This window comes from Bacillus rossius, chromosome 2, assembly GCF_032445375.1.
Source record: "Bacillus rossius redtenbacheri isolate Brsri chromosome 2, Brsri_v3, whole genome shotgun sequence".
Classification (NCBI taxonomy): domain Eukaryota; kingdom Metazoa; phylum Arthropoda; class Insecta; order Phasmatodea; family Bacillidae; genus Bacillus; species Bacillus rossius.
Window position 1 is genome coordinate 36006181 of NC_086331.1, and position 23437 is coordinate 36029617.

The following is a 23437-nucleotide window of genomic DNA, read 5'->3' on the forward strand; positions in this document are numbered from 1 at the left end:
AATACTCATCCCTCCCATAAGAGACAGCTTGTCACAATCGACCTTGGCAGCAGTCGCAGTGCGATGGAGATTTTAGTTCGCCTACGACTCGCGTGAGAGCGCAGCGAACATGTTGCGGTCTGCTTCGCCCCTTCGGGCATCTCCGGACACCTTCGGGCAATCACCACCCCCCCTTTCTTGGGCTGGGGGGCAGTAACTTACTTTAATTAGGCGCCCCGATGCCATTTTTTGTAGATTCGGCAGGCAGCATCTGGTCTGTGCGGACTACGCGTCGCGATCCGCGAGAGTTAATCTCCGTTGTTCGTTCCAGACTCGACACTACGTCATGCAGTCACCAATGTCAAGGAATAGAGGCCTCAATTTTCTAATTTTTAAATTTTGCTGCCCGCAAATTTTTTTTTGTTTATCTAAATTATTTCATTTTCTCTGATCATGATTACCGAGAACTTCCGTGCCGCGAACTGCATTCCCTGCTCCTGGAGGCAGTCTACATGAACTTCACCCCGCTGTTTTGGGTAAGTGGTCGTCATCCCTACTCCCCCCTCCTTTTTTTGCACTTCACTGGGCATAGTCTTGCCCAGGCTTAGCCGCCTGTTAACCAGTCTAAGTAATTTGGGACTTTGGTTGCAGGCGGGGTCCAAAATCAGCCTCGAGGTTTAACTCCCAGTTGAGGTCCAAAATCAGCCTCCAAAATCAGCCTCCAAAATGAGCTCCAAAATTAGCTTCGAAGATTATCTCCAAAATTAGCTGCAAGCTCCAAAATTAGCTGCAAGCTCCACTCCAAGTTTAACTCCGAGTTTATCTCCAAGTTTCTACTCAAAATGATTTCTTCTGGACTTTAATCTGCCGAAACCTCCGGTGCCAGGACACAGGATATAATTTAATTTTAATGTAATGGTTTATTTCTTTTGAGCCTGCGAGCTAACTTAAAACAAGTATTAAGTTCAAGATGTATTATTGTGTTACTTTTATATGTATTTTGTTGCCCCGGGGCTCTCTCCATTTTGTAATCAATATGTTTTAATACCAGTGTACTTAAAGATAAAAAAAAAGTAAATTATTTTAGTAAAAAGGGCACTTATATAAATCAAACCACCAGTCTTGTTATTTCATTATTATTCATCCCCGATCCACATAGCCTACTAGAGTTGCTAGGAGGTTATAAATAAAATTCTTTTATACGACGTCTGGGCACCTCTGTGATTATTGTTGTTATTGTTTTGTTTTCTGGGCTGACGCTTCCAAGGCCTTAATTTAATTATTCACTTTTGAGTGTTTACCTGCAGCCCAGCGTTCGTTATAAACTCTTGATCAGTTGCTGGGCAGGGATGTTTAAGGGCCCCGTATAACTAGGCATATATAAGATGATGAGAGCTTCAAGAAAAAAAAAGCAATTTTAAAACCAACCCAATACATCAGAGTGGAGGCTGTTTATGAAAAGCATTTAAGAATCCGCTGAGGGCCAGAAAGTAGTTTTTTTTTCCGGATTAAGTTATTAAACTGTTTTTAGGAGAAATAAAATGATTATAAGGGGTGTTTTTTAGAGTAGGTTTCGCCCAAAACAACCATTACAGATTCTCGAAAACACATAAGGAACTTGCATTACAACTTTATATTAATTTCTTCACCATAAAATTTTCCAGTCATTGCTCAAATTTAATAGTTGTCCAATGCACGGTAAGACGACTGCGCGCCAGTTTAGAGGCGATACTGTGCTAGAAGCACCAGTAAGTATCGTGCTTATCATATCCCCTTAATAATGCAATGTTAGGTTCTGAGTGGATGTGACGTAAATTTATAGAAGCGAAAGTTTTACGATTTAGATGAATACACGTTTTATTCTTTAAAAGCAAAGCAAAATGATTACAAGTTATACTCTTTTATTGCGGCGGTTAACCAGTATCCTAACACTATCAAAGTTAAAGCAAGATAAATCTGAAAATGATCTTAGGTTGAGTAAATCTCGGCCCAAGGCATGTCTTCGGGCTTGTAGGCAGCTGCGACAAGGCATGTCGCGCACCTGCGCCGATGGGGATCAGGAGCAGTGAAGCTCCTGCAGGTGCCAGTTCAACTGAACAGGCGGGCCATGGGGGCATTGGTGGACACTGTGGCTAGCCACACCTACATCATGGCCCACCTTGTATCTGGGCAGACCTAGAGCAGGGGGTCGAGATAATCCAACCGGCCACTGCTGGATTAAACATGCTCATGACTGGGCATGTCCAGGTAAAGATAACAATCAAGATCAAATTAGTAGAACCGAAGCTCTCATCATCTGCTAAATACAAGACATACTGATCCTGGGACTCCCATGACTGGTGCAGGATAGTGAGGTACGTAAGGCTAAACTCCATGTAGGCACAGGAGGAAAGCGTACATCATATGAACTGAGGCAACCCAGTGCACCAGCATAAGTGGTCTCCACAATGTTGGCCAAACTTAGGGACAGTGTGCTTCGGAGTATGTGCCCCTCTTGAACAGCATCCTGGAACCACACCCCAAGTGTTCGGGACAGCTAATCTGCTGTGCTGGACCACCATAGCAAAACACTACATCTCCATGGTGTCCAACCCCCCCCCCCTGTAATCAAGCTTATAAGGTTCGGGCTCTGATATATTATAGTTATAAGGGACCAACTTGCCAAAATGATGAGGGACGGGGTGATCGAGCCAATTGATTCCCCCTACAACTGCCGAATCGTGATATCGAGCAAAAACAATAGCACACTGAGGTTCTGCATGAATTTTAACTTGGTGAATTACCTTACCATCCCTGCCCTATTATCATCTATCATAAACATCGCAGAAACTCTCACCAGGCTGGGCGATGCCCAAGTGTTCATGTCTGTAGACCTAAAGTCCGGGTACTGGCAGGTGCTGGTTTGCCCATAGAACAGGCCCAAGACCGCCTTGATAGCCCCTGATGAATGCAGGTTCCAGTTCTGTGCGATGCCATTTAAGGTGATGGATGCCCCGCAACATTCCAAGCCATTATGGTCCGCGTTCTGGATAGGTATTTCGGAAAGTTTGCCATGGCCTACCTGGACATCATGCTCAACTGGTCAGACATGGGAGGACCATGCCCACCATGTTGCACTGGTCCTCGAGCGGCTGACCATGCACAGACTTATCTGTGCTCCCCAAAAGTGCCACATCGGGAGAAAGGGAATGGAATTCCTGGAACATATCGTGAGTAGCGAGGTTTGTTGGACAGTGATGTACAAACTCGCCCTTATTGACGAAAAACCATCACCCCACACCCAAAACAGCTGCAGCAGCTCATGGGTCTTCTAAATTGGCTTTGCTGTTTCATCTCGAATTTTACCACTGTCACCACCCCATGTTGGACCTTCTCTCACCCAAACACAAGTTTGTTTCGGTGGACCAAGGCTGTGCAGCAGGCACTCATCAAAGTCAAGCAGCTATTCTGCTAATATTACATCCTTGCCTGCCTCAACCCCAATGAACAAATATTCATGCAGATTGATGCCAGCCAGGATGTCATGGGCAAGTTCCTGTACCAGCTGGGGGCAGAGAGAGAGAGAGAGAGAGAGAGAGAGAGAGCGATGAGTGATCGAGTATGCCAGCTCAAAGTTCTGGTCTGCCAAGCACAAATACCATGTGAATGAACAAGAATGTCTCGCAGTGGTATGGGTGCTCAGCCTATATCGGCACCACCTAGAGGGCAGGCAGTTTACTCTCCACACAGACAGCCAGTCCCCAAAGTGGCTGAGTTCAGCTCAGGGGCGCAAGTTGAAACTCGGCAGGCCTTCATGCTGCTAAGCTTCGAATAATTCACAGTAGAGCACATACCAAATCACAAGAACCAGTTGGCAAACAAACTGTTGTGGCACCTATATCCCAACAACACCTTCATTGATGACCAGGGTTGGGGAGAACTGCTGTCACCCTCTCCAACCAGGACATCACAACTACCAACAACATGCCCACATTCTGTATGCCACCAGAGTGGCGGAGCCCGACCAACCATTTGCTATCCCAGCTATGCTAGACACCCACCTAGCCAGGTCCACCAGGCCCAGCACCATGACACCATGACTCAGGAAGACATCGCTGCCTGCAGCAAATAGGCTCGTTCCCAGACCTGGGCCCATATATATGGTGAATCCATGTAAACCCCACCATGAAGTCTGTGGTGCTTAGTTTATACCATGACAGTGACCTCGCTGGACACCCGAGCACTGATTAGATGCAGCAGAAGTTACATATGTCATTCCACTGGCATAGAGTCGCCTGCAATTCCACAATTTTGTGAGGTGATGTCAGGTCTTCCAACAGTGGAAGTCATGCAAGTCATACAGGTAGAACAGCCGAGGCCGAGGCGGCTGTGCGAACCTTTCCACATGGTGGAACTCGATATTATGGACTTCATACATGTAAGACCACGTGGGGAAAGAGTTTCCTGGTCATGTTGATGGACCTTTTCATCCGCTGGACCGAGGCATTCGGGTTATGGAATGTGAAGACCATCACCTTTGCAGCCCTGCTTGACTCCGAGGTATTTCCCACTACAGCTTTCCCTGGATCTTATTTACAGACAGTTAACCAGCCAGTGCTGGTGGATCGACTGTCACAGGTGGAGGCTCGACCACCATACCACCCCATATAAATCACCCCAAGCCAATCCAAACGAATGGCAGAAACAAGAGATAAAGGCCCAACTACAGCTCAGCCTGGGAGAGGATCACTCCAAGTGGGATGTACACCTCTCCAAACTGCTGTACTGCCTGCACCAGCAGACGAATGTGGTGATGGGTCACACCCCCACCGAACTTCTTATGGGAGAGAACCTTGCTCTACCTGTCGAGAACCGAATGGCCATAGAGAGGCTGAGGGACATGGAGGGGGACAAGCTCTGCCTCTCTGCAAAGGCTTGTCGGGAACATATGTAACAGCAGCAGGCCAACTTCCTTGAGACACAGACCCCCTAACTGGGCCGACCACCCCCTCTCCTGTACCTACTGTCTTCTAGTGGGTGCAATTTCTGTGCCGGCCTTGCCCCAACATGAGCAGCACTATGTGAGATACTACACCAGTTAGGTCCCAAGTCCTACATCATGCCACTGCCCATTTGATGAGCGACGAAGGTGTACCGAGACGACCGCCATCTAGTCCCACCAATGAGGCAATTCCGACCCATGGGGACCCAAGCCCAACTCCATCCCCAACAGGATAATGCACCTGCCATCGGCAACGTCCCACCGATGACCTCCGAAACTATGCAGAACATGTAGAGCTCATTGATGGATAATGCATGCTTGTGAGCAATGCCTCAATATGGCACTGCCATAATGTTATCCACCAGGTAACAAATTCTCGAACCTGCTTGTCAGGAACATCCACAAAAGAGCTGCATAGGCTAATGAACACTGTGACACAAATTAGGCATTTTCTCGGCACCATCAAAATTCCAATTTTTTTGTACTTTGATCAGTATATAGAGGATTCTACTGATTTTTTTAAAAAATTCTGTGTCTTAATGTGACATTATAATTTAAACTTTAGCCTGTGAGTCTGACCACAGGGACCATATGAGCTTTCTTCTTCTTAGACTGTGTTAACAGCATGTTTCCTGTTACCCCAGTCTTTATGCACCTTAAGGCATATAATTTCTCCAATCCTAAGCACCAGCAGCATGCTCCTTAAATCGAGCGCCTGCGATCCTCAGCGCACCCAAAGCACGAGGGCCACCAAGGTATCGGCCTGCCAGAGCACATCAGGCATAACATGTCAGTTGGTGCCAGCATTTTCCCCACACCCCTTCACCAACTCTGTTTTTCGCTGTGCTTCTTGGAATCCAGATCCAGCCAATGACCAGATCCCCTCCTGTGGGGTATCTTCCTTCACCCAAGTTGGCCCCGAGCATAGAGCCATCCTGCACTATCTCTAGGTCTATTGCAGAACTTAAGTTAAGGCCCTTAACTCCATTTTGTCTTACCAGGCAGCACCTTTCCTAGACCCTGTCTTCCAGCAGTAGGTTATACCACAGCATCTCTAAGTGCCACCTAGAAGTACTGTCACCAACTATGGTTGGTGCTACTAAGTTTAATCTGACTTCTCTGCCACTGGATGGATGGTCCTCCTGTAAACCCTCCCCACATATATGCCCATCTGACACAGAGGCTCTTGATACCATTAAACTCCCCTCCCTTCTCCGGGGTCCCTCCGCTATAACGTTTCGGTACTCGAGTCTCTTGGTCTACACACTTTGATCATTCTGTGGACTATCTTCTATGGTACTTTGCCCCCTCTTTCCTTATTGCCTATGTACTGGCAATGAATGTACATCCCGCCTTCTGGCACTACTTTCTCCTCCAGGTGGCATGATACACAAGGCTCGCTATTCCTCTCGGCTCTCTGTGTGATTTCGGGGAGAAACTTCCGAGCTTTCATCGTAATCGCAAGTGACCGCTGCTCTTATCTGAATCTCTCTTCATATATCAGTGCTCAGAGACAAGTTTCCATATGGGATGTAGTCATAAAACTATGGGATTGACTCCCAAAATCTCCGTCTATCCTAACATGTTTCATTTTATGGTCTTTGCTACCTTTTTGTATTCTATCTGTGTGTCATGATTTGCGGCTGAGCATGGTCGCTCTGGTTTTTCTTTATATTCTCATCATGTATTTATCACTCATATGTTATCCAAGTAATTGGTAAGTGGAACTTTTTTATAACTCTGATGTCCCTTTAATTGTTATAAAGATATGACTTTGAGCCAAAGCTATTTTGCCTTTCTTGTCACTTATCACGCTGAATTATTTGTAATGCAATTGGTCGAAGATTCACCCAAATTCTACTTTTTCTCTGGTATCCTGGGCATTTGAGGGATTCCCTGGTCGGTGCATCCTGAGGATTTCTTCTCCTATGAGTCTGACGACTTAGCTGCTAAACATTCGTTTTAAAGGGAAGCATACACTTTCAGTAATCGATTTTCATTTTACCTTCGAAGCTCTGGAATTATAATGGACACTTAAAAGACCACAAGTCATATAAATTTTGTATAGTGTTGTCGAAAAAGTATACTGTTAAAAAGGTCTTTATTTTAATTGTTTTTGTTGTTATTGATTTTTATGTTCTCATAAAATATATAAAAAGAAAAATCTCCTGACCAGTAAAGTATAGAGTAACAAACCTAAATGTGGTATATTCCCTTTATCTGTAGACCCTGTCTCAACCACAGGCTCAGCTCCACTTAGTTTTGACAATGTTAAACCAATTAAAGTTTAATAATTTTCATGTGTCTCTCAACCTCTAAAACTCAGCATGTTCTCTCACTCTATTTACTCAAACATAACAGCGATGAGGCCCTGGCGAGGCCAACTCATCTGACGACCCCATAATTCATTATCCAGATGATGTTTCATGGCTCAACCGAGGACCTGGTCCCAAGGTGGCCATTGGAACAAGCCTCACCGACTCTACATTATTCACAGCGAGGGTCCAACAGCCTGAGGATCCGGATGTGGCAGTGGCCCTGCACTATCGACCCTACCAGATATGGTGCCCTCTAGTAAAATTAACAATCTTGGAGGTGGGATAGGACCCCAACCAAGGGGCAGGGAAAACCCCATGCCATCACCAAGTGACACCACAGTGCCCAGCATCATGAAGGGGTAGGGGACCTCTGTCCAGGGTTTGTGAATCAGACTTCCACAGTCATAATAGCCTCGGTGAAATGGGGCATTTGAAGACACTCATTAGTGCTGCATCTGCTTGTACAGGCCATTATGGCTGGTCATTGCTTTGTAGGGGCGTGTGCACAGCCATGTGCATATGGTGAGTACGCTCAGTGCCGGGCGAGCACAATGTGGTGCTATGCACTGAATTAATTCCACCACCGATACATCGATTGCCACCCAGATATGTCTCATTAAGTATGCACCGAATTAATAGACAATGTTTTTATTGACACTTAAGGCATAGTCTTTAATAATTTCCTACCTGATTCAAATCCATTTAAAAGTCCTGGCCTCACCCACTCCGCAGTTGCGTTGATCTTTTTCGCGGGAAGTGACCCCTAGTGGCCGCCGCCGTTCGAGGGGACCAGTCAATTTGCCATCCCTTGTCATTGGGAATAGATGCGTGTCACTCTGCAGAGCCCATCATCCTTTTTGATCATCAACTTTCTCTCCAATAGTAATAATTGAACCCTTCTTTCTTTCAAGCTTCGCAGCTAGTCTATCATCTGGGCCGAACTCACAAACCACTTAATTTTATGTATTTGTACCCAGTGTGGGAGTTTTCTCTATAATCGTAATTCGCCTGCTCAGTCGCGTGTGGTCACATTCTGCGGACAACGGGCCACAACAGGTTACTTTTGTGTTGGGGAAGTGTTTCATTTCGACGTGTACCTTCGTATTATGGCAGTCCCAATCATGAGGCGTGTAACCCTCGAGCAAGTATAATTAGCTTATGTAGCGTACGCCTCTGCATTCCAAGTCGACTGTCAACTACGTGAACATCTGGCCCCTCAGTGGACTCGAACATATGTGGTTCAACAATACCCATTTCTGTGAACTGTATCGATGGCATGGGCCATCCCAGCAAAGCATAAATTCAGTAAAATCCAGCTAAGCTGCCACACAGTTCCTTTAGCAATGAGCCTGTGCTCTAGAACTGGGATAGACCATGACTTAGAGCAGCATCTGTATAAGTGTGCTGCGCAGAAAATATATACTTAACATAGACTCACCTTTTATTGTGTCTTAAGTAGCATAGCATCCTGGGGGCTTACAATCTAGGAAATTTTCGTCTGTGTCTTTTTTATCGCTTTGTAGCCACATGGTGATGTCTCCCCTTAGAGAATAGGGTCTCCACACGACTTGCTAGCCAGTGCCCAACCTACTACCTCACCACCTCGCAAGCAGTTATGAGTCAATATATATTAAGTAAATGTAAATGAGAGTGACTTTTATGAAAAAAAAAAACCTGAAAGTGGTAGTTTTGATTACGACTTACCAAATTTGCTCAGTTGTCTTGCTAAATGGCATTTTTCATTTCCCAGTGGCTTTAAAAAAAATTTGGAAGGTCATGTTATATGAATTCATACACTCAATAATAATTTAAATATGAATATCAGGCAATTTCATTCATTAACAAATTTATAAATTCATTTACCACCTAATTAATAACAATCTTTATAAGTCTATAGGAATATGAATCCTGAAATTCTTAAATCGTACATGCTCATATGATCATGATTTGAGAACTATTCAGGCATGTCTATGGACGTTGTGATTACCATCCTGCACTATGGATTTCAATAAAAGATAACTAAGGGCCGTATGCAGAGAACAATTTAGTGACCTCGACCACTAGATTCGACGAGAAATCCCCACTAGGCTAAATATTTCGTATGCACAGAATTATTTAGTGGGAGTGACCACTAAATTCGACGAAAAATCTCCACTAGGCCTAAATATTTCGTATGTTCAGTCATATTTAGTGATAGTGCCGACTAACGTTTTAGTTGAGGAATCTAGTGGGCGACTGACCGCACTAATTGGATTTAGTGGAGTGAATAGTGGAGCTTTTCTCCAATATGGCGGTAAACAGGCATGTATTTGATAGGGATTTTAATGAATTTATTGTGTATGCGAGGGATAATCCTTATGCACCTGCGCCTAGAAGATATTTAAGGGATGTGGATAATCCTTTAGAATTTTACAGCAACAGTGAGTTTTTCAGACGGTTTCGTTTTTCAAAGGAAACCGTCACCGATGTTATTGTTCCACTTGTAACCCAAGACAACGGTGAAAATCGTGGCCTGCCGGTTCCAACAATCATCAAAGTAACTACTGCTTTGCGATTTTATGGGAGCAACAGTTTTCAGGTATTTAAAAATTATATACCTATTTAATAGAATCTATACGGGTTTAACCATATTGTCTAATTTACTATGTTCAGAACGGTTTGCTTGTCGTATGTTTTCCTAGTTAAGAAGATTTTTGTAATTTAATATACGTTATCAATATGCAAGTTAGTGGTATACCTATGAATATGTTTGCAGAGTAAAAATAATCCTAGTAAACATTTTATGTCAAATATTATTTTGAGATTGTTATAATTATTCTTGATGTTCTTTTGTAAATTGTGTCGGTTTTCATTTATATTGGTAAACTTACCATAATGTTTTTTTTTTTTTTAAGATTGTCTGTGGTGATCTGAACCACCTGAATCAGTCTACTGTGAGCAGAATCGTGAAGGTAAGATAAACTTATGAAATTGCATTCAGTGAATACTCTTTAGTATGGTGCCCAGTTGCACATCATATTGTGACATATCATGATGGATGTTGCTCAAACAATTAGTTTAACTTTATCACAGTTGAGCAATGAATGATCGCTATCAGCGAGTGACACATTAGGGATACGTACTCACTTGAGCTTTTTCCTTTCACCATGACTACAAAAATATTGACAAAGAAATAAAAATCTGCATCAGTTTTTAAATAAACTTATGCTTCATTATTTATCTCGCTTATACGAGAAAAACTGTCTGCAAAACAGTTGTACCTTATTTGGTTTTAAATGTTAAGGTTTAACCTCGTCTATTTGCGTGCTTATCGGCTGATTGGCTCAAACTTGTGGGCCGTTTTTTGGCCAAATAGTGATTAGGTATGGTTAAAGTCAGCAAGAGGGAAAACAATGCTTGAGTGCTCTCACACTTGGGAAGCATATTGGTACAAATCTGCAATTACAGCTAAGAATACTATCTTTGATTCAAATAGCCTAAAAAATGTATTATTTTAAAAATATGTAACATTTGGCAACATAAATAACAATGTTAAAATTTTGAAATAACATGTTTACGAATTTTGAAACTATATACTGCATGTTTGTGCAAATAACTTTTTGTACGTGTTAATTTAGTCACATGTAAAATAAGCAGTGTGTTAAGCTAGGTTAGCTGTGTATTCATAATACATTATAATTAAGAGAATATGTGGTTAGGTTAGCTGAAATAAATATACCAATATCAACCATTCACATCATAGTTTTTGTTCCCTTTTTCCAATACAAAAACAGATTCTAAGATTCCTTAAATGTGCCACAAAGAATTTAAACTATTTATATATACTGGTTTTTGGAGTACATAATATTATTTACAACAAATACTGTTTCCTGATGATGGCGACTGAAACGTCGATGATAACCACATCCTTGGCGCGGATACAACCCAGAAGCCAAGCAACTCCAGACAATGCCCGCCAAAGCCTGCGATCATTATTAAATACTAAATAATTATGGGCAAGTTTAAAATTCCTTGGTTTAATACCAAAGAATTTAAAATTTGTAATGCATGTGAAAATAGTAGTAATATGTTTCACAGCCATAAAAAACATTTTTCCCCACCTTATATATAGTGTAATATTTTCCTGTTAAATTTTTTGTGGTTGTATTATTAATCTGGTTTATATGGTGTGATTGAGTTTTCCCTGTAGTTTAGTATACTGTATAATTTTTTTGGTTTTTTTTTAGGTGGTATCTCAAGAACTGGCTGCACATTTGCAGCAGTATGTGCATTTCCCAGGGGTTCCACAACTAAGGGAAAACACACTGAGGTTTTTTGAGGTGGGTGGCTTCCCAGGAGTGAGTGGCTGTATTGACTGCACTCACGTGGGAATAAGCAGCCCAGGAGGTCAGTTCGCAGAACTCTATCGAAACCGCAAGCAGTACATGTCGCTGAATGTCCAGGTAACTTATGTTGTACCATCTAATGTTCTGTTTGAACAATATGTGTATGTGTGTATGTATGTAGTCAATCATTGATCGTTTAATTTGAACATAATTTTTATGGAAAAATTTTTTCCACACACAGTTTTTGTACATTTCTTCCAACTGATAAAATGTTTCAGGTTGTTAGTGGACCGAATTTGGAGATCCTGGATGTAGTCACAAGATGGCCTGGCAGTACCCATGACTCTCGTATCTTCAACAACAGTAGAGTCATGGTTCGTTTTGAAACGAAGACTCTGCCTGGACATCTTCTGGGAGATAATGGATATCCTCAGTTGGAATTTTTGTACACTCCATTATTGGCCCCAGTAACTCCTGCAGATATCCAATACAACACTGCTCACAAGAAAACAAGGAATCTGGTGGAACGATTGTTTGGTGTTTGGAAGCGAAGATTCGCATGCCTTGGGCATCGGCTGCGAACAAAGCTCCAAACATCAAGCACAGTAATTCTTGCTTGTGCTGTGCTGCACAACGTGGCAGTGCGACGTGGAGAGCCTCTGCCACCTCCAGGTGATGAGAACCATCTGCCTGCAGTGCCTGTGGCAAATTTACAGCCACGCAACAACCGCGGAGCAGTAATCCGAAGACAGTTTATAGAGCGTCATTTTAATTAGCATTATTAAACAGTTGTTTCTTCATGTATTTCGTTAAATACTTAATTACCTTCTCTGGATAAACTTTGACTTAAATTAAAATTGGTGATTCCCTAAAGTGTTTTGTTATATGTCTTGGAACTATCGCACAATGCCAAGATGTCTGCTCCATGTTTTAATTGGCATTCTGGAAGACCTGAATAATATTTGAACTGTTGATTTCAGATGAGCCTGCCATGGTTTAATAGGCCTCTTGGGGAAACTCTCCATGCAAATAAAAAAGAGTTAACGCATTGGGCACTGTACCTCTAGAGGTGATGTGGAAACCAGTGCACATCCCAGGAGAAGACTTCCAGTGGATCATGGAAAAAAACAGTAAGTTTTTGTCCCCCCTTTTGTATATTAGTTTTTCAATGTTTATTTTTTGGTAACCCTTACATTCCTTTTAGTTGTTTGCAATTTCAAGTGCACACACATACAATTCATATTTACTCACCAGGAATGTAAATGAAAAGACATGTTAACTGGTATACAGTTATGTTGTAAGAAACCAAGAACACATAGGAAACAAATAAGGTGATGTGTTATTTTAGATGATAACATACATGGGATTGATTTTAATTCCAATAAATCCAAATATGAAAATGTTTCATAAATCGTGCATTTCCATGTGGTTTGTTAAAATGTTTAATGTATATGTAAACTCTTGTAGATATGTATTCTAATAAATTGCTTATCTATATGATTTAAATGACTGATGATTCTTATTGCATAAAGTTCAAGGGTTTTAAAAAGTGTGTTAGCTAAATTGCATCATAATGCCATATTTACTTACTATTACATACAGTAGCAGGTCCAGAAGCTCGAATGTTTTTTATTATGGGTTGGTAAGGTGTTGAGGTTTGTGTTGAGAAACTATTTCCTCAAAATCATTTGGTACGTATGCACTTAATTTTTTTAATACTTTTTGTTTATAAGTGCTAGTGTGAGGGCCTCCTGTTAAAAAAAACTGTTTGTGAAGGTAATTGAATGTACTCCTGTTTTCTTACCATTGATTCCTTCATAAACACTGTGACTACCTTTGCATCAAATAATATTTATTTTCTTTCTAAGAAGAGAGAAGAATTATTCACATACATGAATGTTATAAAGTTTAAACATTGTCAGTTTAAAGAGGTGGATACAATTTGTAGTGTAACAGCTACAAAGATAAAATTAAATTTACTAATATTTTTTCTAGTGATGCTTCTGGTAAATTAGGCACATAAAAACTAAAGTGAAAAGTATATTAATTAGGTAAGCTATGTTTTTACATATTATGTACCTACTTGAATACATATTTTTAATGTACCTTACTTTCCTTACCCAACCTTGCTCTATAGTTAATTTTTCCATATGTAAGCTGATGCTCTACAGATAATGTTTTGTCTCCATTGAGGTCATTAGAAACAATGGAGGGAAATTAAATCAGGATGGAAGAATTTGGAGGGGGGGGGGGAAATGTGATGCCCTGAGAAACCTACCAGCTCATAGTAAAGTATGCCATTTTTACCACTTTTTATATATTTGAGGTAGGTACCCTGCTGGGAATAAAAACTGTGTAGTTTTGGTGTGTGGTCTCAAAGCTCGACCACCATAGTTCCTAAAGACAAGAAAAAGAAAAAGACAAATCTAATATAGTGCCTATTTTGATACAGCATTGATTAGCGCTATTGAGGAATTAAAAATAGCAAAAATTGGTGGCCAAGGAGTACGCTCAATGATGCTACGTGTCATTGCAATGAATTTAGATAATAGCTGTGTCATCACAGATTAATTGCAGTTTATATATTGAAATTGGAAAAGAAAAATTACTAGGACCAGCATGAAACATTTTCTAAACTTAACATATGTTTGATTTTAAGCAGTGTATGCCTATTACAAATAATAATAAAATTGGGGTTATGGAACAGAGTAAAATTACTTCTTTGCATGTTTTCCAGCAGAATAGATGTTACTATACAATAAATAGCTAACAAGTAGTTTCACTAATATAAAAATACATACTGTTAAATTGTGTAAATGGTTGGTTAACTACATTAAAAGTGCAGTAAAATGGTAACTTGGAGTAGAATTGTAGTTGATATTGCCAACCCAACTGTCCACACGTATATTACTTTGAGCTCAGTTAATCTAAATGACCATACACATTAATTTATGTAATTTTTAAATTACTAAACACACTAAGAATGGACAGGTTGTTAGTTGTACGACAGTACTTGTAATAGTGTGGACAATTTGTTACATTAAACATACTGTGGAAATGTTTGAATTGGTAATAAGTGCCTATTATAATGTGTGCATTTAATCTAATGTAACCAAATTAAAAAAAGGTAAAGAGCTTGGATTATCATTACACCTCCTAACATAACAATTGATAAACATGTCATGCTGTAAGTGAAATCATATTTGAATTTTATGTATTTAGCTAATTGTAACAGTGAACCAGTTACTTAAAACTAGAATCACAAATGGCACAAGACATCTTTGACATGTTCACTGCAGTAGTAAAAAAAAGTGTCATTCTAAAATTGATATTGTTAAAACCCCATGAATCTTTAATGCAGATACTTTTGGATAGTAAAATAAATAATACGTAATATGTGACATCTCTATTAAACAATTTTTATTCATTTCAAAATGGCCATTTTTATTTCCCCTACAAAAACCTTTACTTTGATCAATTGTGTTATTTCCCAAGAGCTGCTAATATAAAAATTTACCTGTTGTCTTAAAGTGCTGTTTCTGGCCTGAACAGATTTCCAATAAAAAGAAATTTTTAGTGAAATTTTAAAGTAATGTTAAAATAAGCTTCCTATACATAGCAGTTAGTGAACTGTTTTAATATCTACCATACAAAAGTACTTATAAAAAAAATCATGTTATGAAGGCTGAACAAGTAATTTGAGATTAACAGCTTTTAAGATTTCAAGAGCTTTGTCAAATTGGTGATTTATGTAGGATTTTTTGACTAACCTGGTTGTATCCAGTATTTCCTAAGACTTCAATAACTGTTTAAATGAACACAAAAACAACATTGCAGCAACATTTTTAAACCTATAAAAGGAGAAATGCTCTGGTTTCCACATCACCTTTAAGACAGGCCTTAAGGGTGCAGTGCCAAATGCAATTACTTTTAATATATGGCGTATTTCTCTAATAGGCCTACAATACCATGTTTACTAAATACCTGTATCATTACACACTGTATTGTTGGACTTACAAGCTTCAAATTGTTAGTTGGATGATGGCTACAATCACCAAAGTTTATTAGCAATATTTAAAATGCTGTAAAATTGTTAAATTGTAATTTTTTTATGCCCTCTGGATTGTTGAATACTCTGTAGTTGGGAAGGACTTGGAGGTCATGGAAATTTGTATGAATTATTTACTTAAAAAGAGTAAATTTATAGGAAATTATAATTGCTGTGATTAAATTATCCAGGCTATTTAACAAAAAACAAGCATTTAATTATGTTTCTGTATACTGAAAAAAAAATTTAAGTTCCATTAGGCCTACTCTTACTTTAAGTTGAGTACGTCTATTTTGAAGATTGTCTAGCATAAATAAAAGAATCCACTGATAAAATTTGTACATTTATTTTTTTCTGTGCTAAACACTGTGAATGGCCACCATTTTACAATGAAATAACATTTATATAGCAAAAATGTGCAGCAAAAAAAAAAAACTTAAATTGGGTCATCACTTATGCATGATTTTTACTAAAGTTTCATTGACAAAATCAAGCTGTCACTTGCAACACACAATGCAAATGACAGACACACCATTGTCTGCAGTGTGTGTCCACCAATACTTGAAAGACTCCACTATGACATGAACTGCTGCCTCTCGTCCAATTTTCTAACTGTTTGATAAAAAATTTTAACAGTGCAGCCCTAACCACAGGCGTAAAATTCAACTACATTATATTGTTAAATTTGGCTAGCTACCACTCAATAAGACTATTCTCCCAGGTGCCTAAATGATGAATACATGAACATGAAATGACCAAGGACCCTCATATTACATAATTTCCAGCCAATTACACCTTGGAAAATTGTCCTCTGGGTACAAAGCAACAGCATCTCGACCAAATCAGTCTCTCCCATGCTTATAGACCTCGCGTGACTGTCACTGTTGCATCAGTCACCTATGGAATAAAATATAAAATAAAATTACGTGTACACACACACCAAACATAACCAGCCACAAAAAAAAAAAGGTAAAACCAACTTTAAGCAAATGTGTCAAAAAAAAATAACTACTACTCAGTAATATGAACAAACATCTAATTAGTAATGTCAATGATTGTAAAACATGTTGCAAATACACAAATAATTCTCAAAAGATTAAACTGTGGTTATTTATATGCGAAGCCTACAACTCACGTTGTTTCGGTTGCCTGCAAGAATTTCCAAATATTTCCAAAGTTTTGCATTTTAGTATTAACGCCACTTCAGCCGCTAAATCAGAAGTTCAAGCATGTTGTGACTAACCTAACCCTTCAATTCTTTTAAATTTAAATTTTTGAGAGAAATCCGAAGCTGCACGAATGTGGTAGGGAACCGAAACTACGTGAGTTGTTTTAGGCTACCGTATTTATATGGCATAGAAAACCTAACCATGAATCAGTGATTACAAAAAAAAATACAGTAAACTGATTGTCTGGCACCAGTGAGAAATGTATGGATTTACGGCAACTTAGGCTTGGCCGGAAAAGTTTTTTCAGTACGCACGGACGTTGGAAGCGCTCTGAGCGGCCCAGGATTAGATGAAGGTGATCGCTACTGCTCAGAATCACTCTGAAGTTCTTCATCAGCCAATTTAGTTTTGGTCTGAAATTTCTTTGTTCATGCTAAACATATTTCATGTCATACATCATGTTACAGATATTTTTGGTGAAACATTTAGCTTTTAGAGAATGTGGGAGGCACCAACCGATAATCCAGCATTTCAACAAAAAAAAAAAAAGACATCTACAAAGTCCGTAACATGCCAGATTATCAGAAGTTTACCTTAGGTACAGCTTAAATTTTTATACAGTGGGCAGGGTAATAGTCTGGGTGGTTAAAAGCTTAATTATTTCCATTGGCCTAGTCACAGGCAGAATGAGTTTCCTTTACTAATCCTAGTCAATGAAGAACTAAATGTTGCAAAACTGAGCAATGGTGAAGACAATATAAAGTAACATTGTTCCACAAATTACAACTGTTCTAGAGATAAATGATGTTTGGCTATCTTGTAGCAGATCTTTGTGTGCACATGTGCAGCATGCTTGGCTCAAACTCTCTGCAGATGATTACATTACACAATTATAAATTTCAGTATACCTAAATTGGACAGGTGAGTAAACTAGGGAAATAAATATATAGACACACACCACTTGAGTTATACAATTCAGTTAATGCAATATGATCGTTAACACAATTGCAAAGTTTTGTAGTGACATTTAGGCAAGGTAGCGAATAAGCACCACCTTGCTGGGATACAACCATAACCTAGATTGCAGGTTTTTTTCCAGAACATGTCCAAACCTAATTCCTGTTAGGTAACGAAAAAGCAACTGTTTTAATAAACTGTGCACTGCACGAGGCTAGAAACACATTTCAAAGCATTCTTATGTATATTTGTTAGCCATCGATACATTTGTTACAGCAAAAATCCACCAGAGAGCAGCACCATCGCTCAAAATATATGATGTAATTATAATTTTACCAAGTACTTTTAAAGTTGCGATTATTTGTTGTTATGACCATTAAAGGGTACAAAATGTATTCCAGGCTAGTTTCGCTGTCATAAAGTTTTATTTGGCACACCAACATGCTTCGTATGTCCCACGATTATTACAAAAATCACAATATATGAGTTAATGGTGCCAGGTGCAGTTCAGCCATCTTAACTAAATTTATGAGAAAGCGAGTTCTGCACATGCGCGGAATTTGAGCAACAAGGTTTGTTTGACTCGAGGTCTCTCGTGCTCCTTGGGAGTTGAAAGAGTTGGGAGCAAGTTGACCTGAGGGCAAAAAGAGTCGGTAACTTTTAATACACGAAGAAAACGCTATTTGTTGTTAAACAATGATGGCGGAAAATATAGCAGACATCGTGAGAAATTTGTTTGGAAATGAAGGTTCATATGAAGATGAAGTTGTTATTGATTTACCATATATTGGACTACAAATTATGAGAGAGCTTGATGAAGGTAAAAATATATAAATATTGCTTTTTCACTTTAAACCGCTTGTGGTATTCATAAGCTAACCTGTACTAGGAAACGATTGCAAATCTTGTGATTTTTAAATAAAGGACGCCAAATAAGTTATATTGAAATGTTTTTCCGCTTCAATGTCGTCATCTAATTAAAATATTACCGTCATCACCAAATGTAGCTTTATAACATATTGACTCCATCGTCAAAGTCGCGCCAAAACAACCAGCAGACGACTTGCCCTCGCAACTCTTCCTCGAGAGGAGGAGCATCGAGAGCATGACCTGAGTGACCTGAGAGCAACTTGCCCCAGCGAGTAAAACGACCATCCGCCATACTGCTTCCGGAAAAGGGCGCCCCGAGAGTTGACAGGTCAAAAAGTGACCTCGAGTCAAACAAACCTACAGATAGGCAACAGACAGTACACTTAAATCCGTTGCCTGAAAATAAGGGACTGTCGTGTCCTATTGTGCATTAGGAAAATGGTTAGTGTACTGGTGTAGCATATTGTACACCCAAACCCATATTTTCGTTTCTTGGAATACCATACTTAAAAAGTCCAGCAGAAAATATAATTATTTCTTGGTAAAAGAAACTTCTTGTTCTATCATAATGCTACACAGGAAAATAAGTAAAATAACAGTGTTAGTTGTAGATACCAAAATAAATGTATGTTATTTGTAAATTCATCTTCTTTTGAAAGGCCTGGATCATAAACAATTTTCATTCAGGTATGGAATTAATATTTATGAAAATTGTGCTTTAAGGTGTTATAATTTTTTAATCATCCTGCAAATAGCAGGATTTTTTAATTTGAACTGTCTTTTAACCATATAATACCACCAATTCATGAAATTTTGCTTCAGGCAAAACCATCTATCATCTGGGTTTGTTTGATATTTAAAATAAAGAATAAATTCCTGCTGGTAGGTGGGTATCTATCGCTTCTATCGATTTATACTCATGATATTATTATTGGGCTCATAGGTAAGAAGCCTCCCTTCCCTGTAACATGTCCTAAATCCTCTACATTAATATTCAAGTTGTCTTGGCCTCGTCTCTGGTGAAGATGTGGAGACGGGGTGGACGTCGCACGGTCGTTCGGTAGTCGTGGTGTTTGCCCGGCGCCAGCTCTTGGGTAGAGCAGCCTCACACTCTGAGGCGGGACCCATACAGCACAAAATGTTACAGATATGTTTCAGAAATATAACTTTTGAAACATTGTAACATGTTTGAAACATTTCGCAACCTACCTGAAACATCTCGGATATATTTCAGAATCGTCAAAATGTCCGCCCTGTGAAATATTTCAATGAAACCTCCCTGCAACATCAAATGGTAATGTTTCTGAAATGCTTCCACTAATGTCCCATCAATATTTCTGAAACATTTAACCGACATATTTCCATAAATGTTCTGAAATATGTATAAAATGTATCATGTGACCTAAAATACCTCTGGAAATTAGGATGACTGAGGGTATATTTATAATTTAAAAGAGTATTGCACTTTAACATATACCATAATGTTACAGCTGCATTGGTCAGCTAGTTGCAGTGAAGTGCAGTGACTGTGTTCCAATTCATCACAGCATGCCCTCGTACACTTCCTCTTGATCACTTTTTGCATAATGCCCCTTGACCACTCCCTTAGAAAGTGTTAATCGGTGGATTGATATGATCTTGTTCGTATCTTCTTGTTTTCGTCAAGTTTTGCTTGTCCTTAATAATGTGTCATTTTTTGATTATATAAAAAAATAAATATTGTAATATTATTTTGTTTGAAATTATTTAAAGGTGTGCTCTGGTAGGGCATAGAATGTAAATTTTTGTCGTTTTTAATGTAATGATAATTGATTATATTACTTAATAATTTGGCTTGTACAATTGCTGAAAAACCAATTTAAAATCTAATTATAATTTCTAATGTAAGATTAAAAAGGCCTGCCAACAAAATCCAAAAATTCATGTAAATTAATGAAACCATATTCTCCACCCTACTGAGCTAAATTTATATATATATATATATATATATATATATATATATATATATATATATATGAACCAAGTTAAAGAAATAATTTAATTAATCTAATTAGACATCAGATGTGTTCCCAGGTCAGCGTACCAGACTTGCCTAACATTAATTTTACAAACTATTTTATTATTCTAAAAACAAATTATGGTCATGAAAGTAAAATTTAAATAAGTCTTCAGTATGCTTGCAAAGTGAATGAAACTTACATGAATGTCATAGGAAGCCCAGCACTGGTGTCCATGGTTCCTGTCCATTGCATTTTATTTTAATGGGGAATTTGAATGTGATATAGTGGCAGGCAGGCATGCATCTACATCAGTACATGGGGAAAAAGGGACAAGCTAATGCACAAAGGTTCCATTATTAAATACAATGACAATGTCATCTTGTAATGAATAAATTAAATTGAGGCTCCCCAAGCTATCTTGATGTGATCTCCTTATGCTCAGCACAGAAAGTATGCTAATATTTACTTAATCCATAACAACCAAACCCCACTTGCATAGGAGACATGATTACTGAGCATTTTAAAATATAATTTTCACAACCCAATGTGTTATGGCTGTTGTACATCTGCCTTGCTCGTGATGGTTGGCATCACTGATAACAGGTGAATGTGAGTTCCGGTTATGGCGCCTATATATGCACCACGGCGAACGGACAATAAAGAATATTAAGTGCTAACTACATGTACTTGCTTATCTACAACTTAAAACCTATGAACTCAAGTAAAACATGGCGCAGTTGTTTGGAATTGTATTCATATTTCAGTTCGTCCATGTTCGTTGGATTTGTCTGCTATAGGTGATATAACCTGTAGGTGTGCGTTTGTTTGTCGACACGTGTTTGTCGGACGTCGGTGGTAAATAGTGGATATCGAACAATGTTGTTGACAGACTGAATCGTATAGTTTTTTTTTTCTGTTTGTGCCATGGCAGGCCTCAATCTTGTAAAGCTCCCCGACTCTGTCGACTTGAAGAGTCCCACGGCCCGAAAAGACTGGGAACTGTTTGAAGGAGATTTTGAAAATTATTTAATCGCAACGGGCCAGGATGAGGGCCCAGATAAGGTTAAGATCGCCCTACTCAAAAACATGTTAGGCTCCCAAGGACGAGCCCTTTTCGAAACTTTCGACATCCCACCGGAGGACAAGCTAGTGTATTCTAAAGTAAAGGAAGCGTATCGCGTGTTCGTGGCACCAAAAACAAATCCTTTGTATGAACGGTTTGTTTTTAACCAGCGTGTGCAACTTGAGGGTGAGACTTTTGATCATTTCTTGACTGATTGCCGCCGCCTGATTAAAACATGTGGCTATGAACGCCCAGTTTCGCAGGAAGAGAATATGCTGGTTGACCGCATCGTCCAGGGCATCAGAGATTCGTCCGTTCGGGAGTCTCTGCTGAGGTTAGACAATGCTACTCTTACTAAAGTTGCTGCACACTGCCGTCTGATGGAACAAAGTCAACAACAAGCAAAGGAGATTCAAGCTCGGAGTTCTACTCACGATAGTGTAAGTTATGACTTTGTGTCCACTAAGGATAGGAAGTCGTCACGCCCAAGACAAAACAGCAAGTTTGGTGATAACAGTGAGTACAACTGCTCAAGGTGCCAGACACAGCACAAGGCCTGACAATGCCCAGCATATGGAAAAAAATGTGCCAAATGTGGCATTATGAATCACTTTGCTGCCTCATGCAGAGTTCGGAAAGTTCGGGAGGTAAAAGTAAAGCATTCTTCTAGTGAGAGTCTATACTGTGATGCGGTGACAGTCAATTCTGTGTATCCTAGAGGGACTAGAACAACCTACATCAATGAGTGGAGGGAGCGTATACTGATTGAGGACAAAGCAGTGAACATAAAATTGGATCCCGGTTCTGAAATAAATATTTTGCCACTCAGTTTGTTCAGGACGGTTGACAAACAGTTCAAGGTCAGGCCAACATCCCTAAAAATTGAGGTTTGGGGTGGTACCATTCTTGCAGCAAAAGGAGTAGTTAATTTGTGTTGTTCTGTCAAAGACCAAGAGTCTTATGTTGAATTTGTTATAGTTGACTCTGACAGCACTCCTTTGTTAGGGCTACAGTCTTGTGTTGACTTCAATCTTGTGAAAAGGGTTCACTCAGCTTGCCACGAGGCAAAGGACAGATTCATTAAAGAACACAATGAAGTATTCACTGGTTTTGGCTGTTTCCCCCAAGTATGTAGAAATAACATTCGCGACCATAGCAACCCTGTTTGTAAGCCTCCAAGAAGGGTCCCTAGAGCAATCAGACCTGCGTTAAAACAAGAACTGGACAGACTCGAACAGAAAGGCATTATATGTAAAGTTGACAAGCTCAGTGCTAGCGCTTGGGTGAGCAACCTAGTTGTTGTGGAAAAGTCAAGTGGGAAGTTGAGGTTATGTCTTGATCCGACTGACCTCAATAAGGTGGTGATTCGAGACTACCATGAAATACCGACATTGGAAGAAATGTCCGAGAAGCTCACAGGAAAAAAATTTTTATTCAGTGTTTGATCTTAAGGAAGGGTTCCACCAAGTGCAACTAGATGAAGACTCGTCTCACAAGTGCTGCTTCTCGACACCATTTGGGTGCTATCGCTATCTACGCATGCCATACGGCATTGCCAATGCCCCAGAAAATTTCCAGAAGTTTATCGAAGAGAACTTTGTCTCTATTCCTGGAGTGGTGACGTTCTTCGATGACATCCTCTGCACAGGCGAAACAGAAGGTGACCATGATACGTGTGCTCAGCAAGTAGTGGAGCGTGCAGCCAGCCTTGGCATCAAGTTCAACCT

General features: G+C 39.6%; 1 protein-coding gene across 1 annotated transcript; it reads left to right on the top strand.

Annotated features, from left to right (window-relative positions):
• The first annotated feature begins 9314 nt into the window (after positions 1-9314).
• LOC134529240 (putative nuclease HARBI1) lies at positions 9315-12648 on the top strand. Its single transcript, XM_063363131.1, has 4 exons — positions 9315-9856; positions 10173-10229; positions 11505-11720; positions 11882-12648. The coding sequence occupies exons 1-4, from the start codon at positions 9566-9568 to the stop codon at positions 12377-12379; spliced, it is 1062 nt and encodes a 353-aa protein (XP_063219201.1). The 5' UTR covers positions 9315-9565; the 3' UTR covers positions 12380-12648.
• Positions 12649-23437: the final 10789 nt, after the last annotated feature.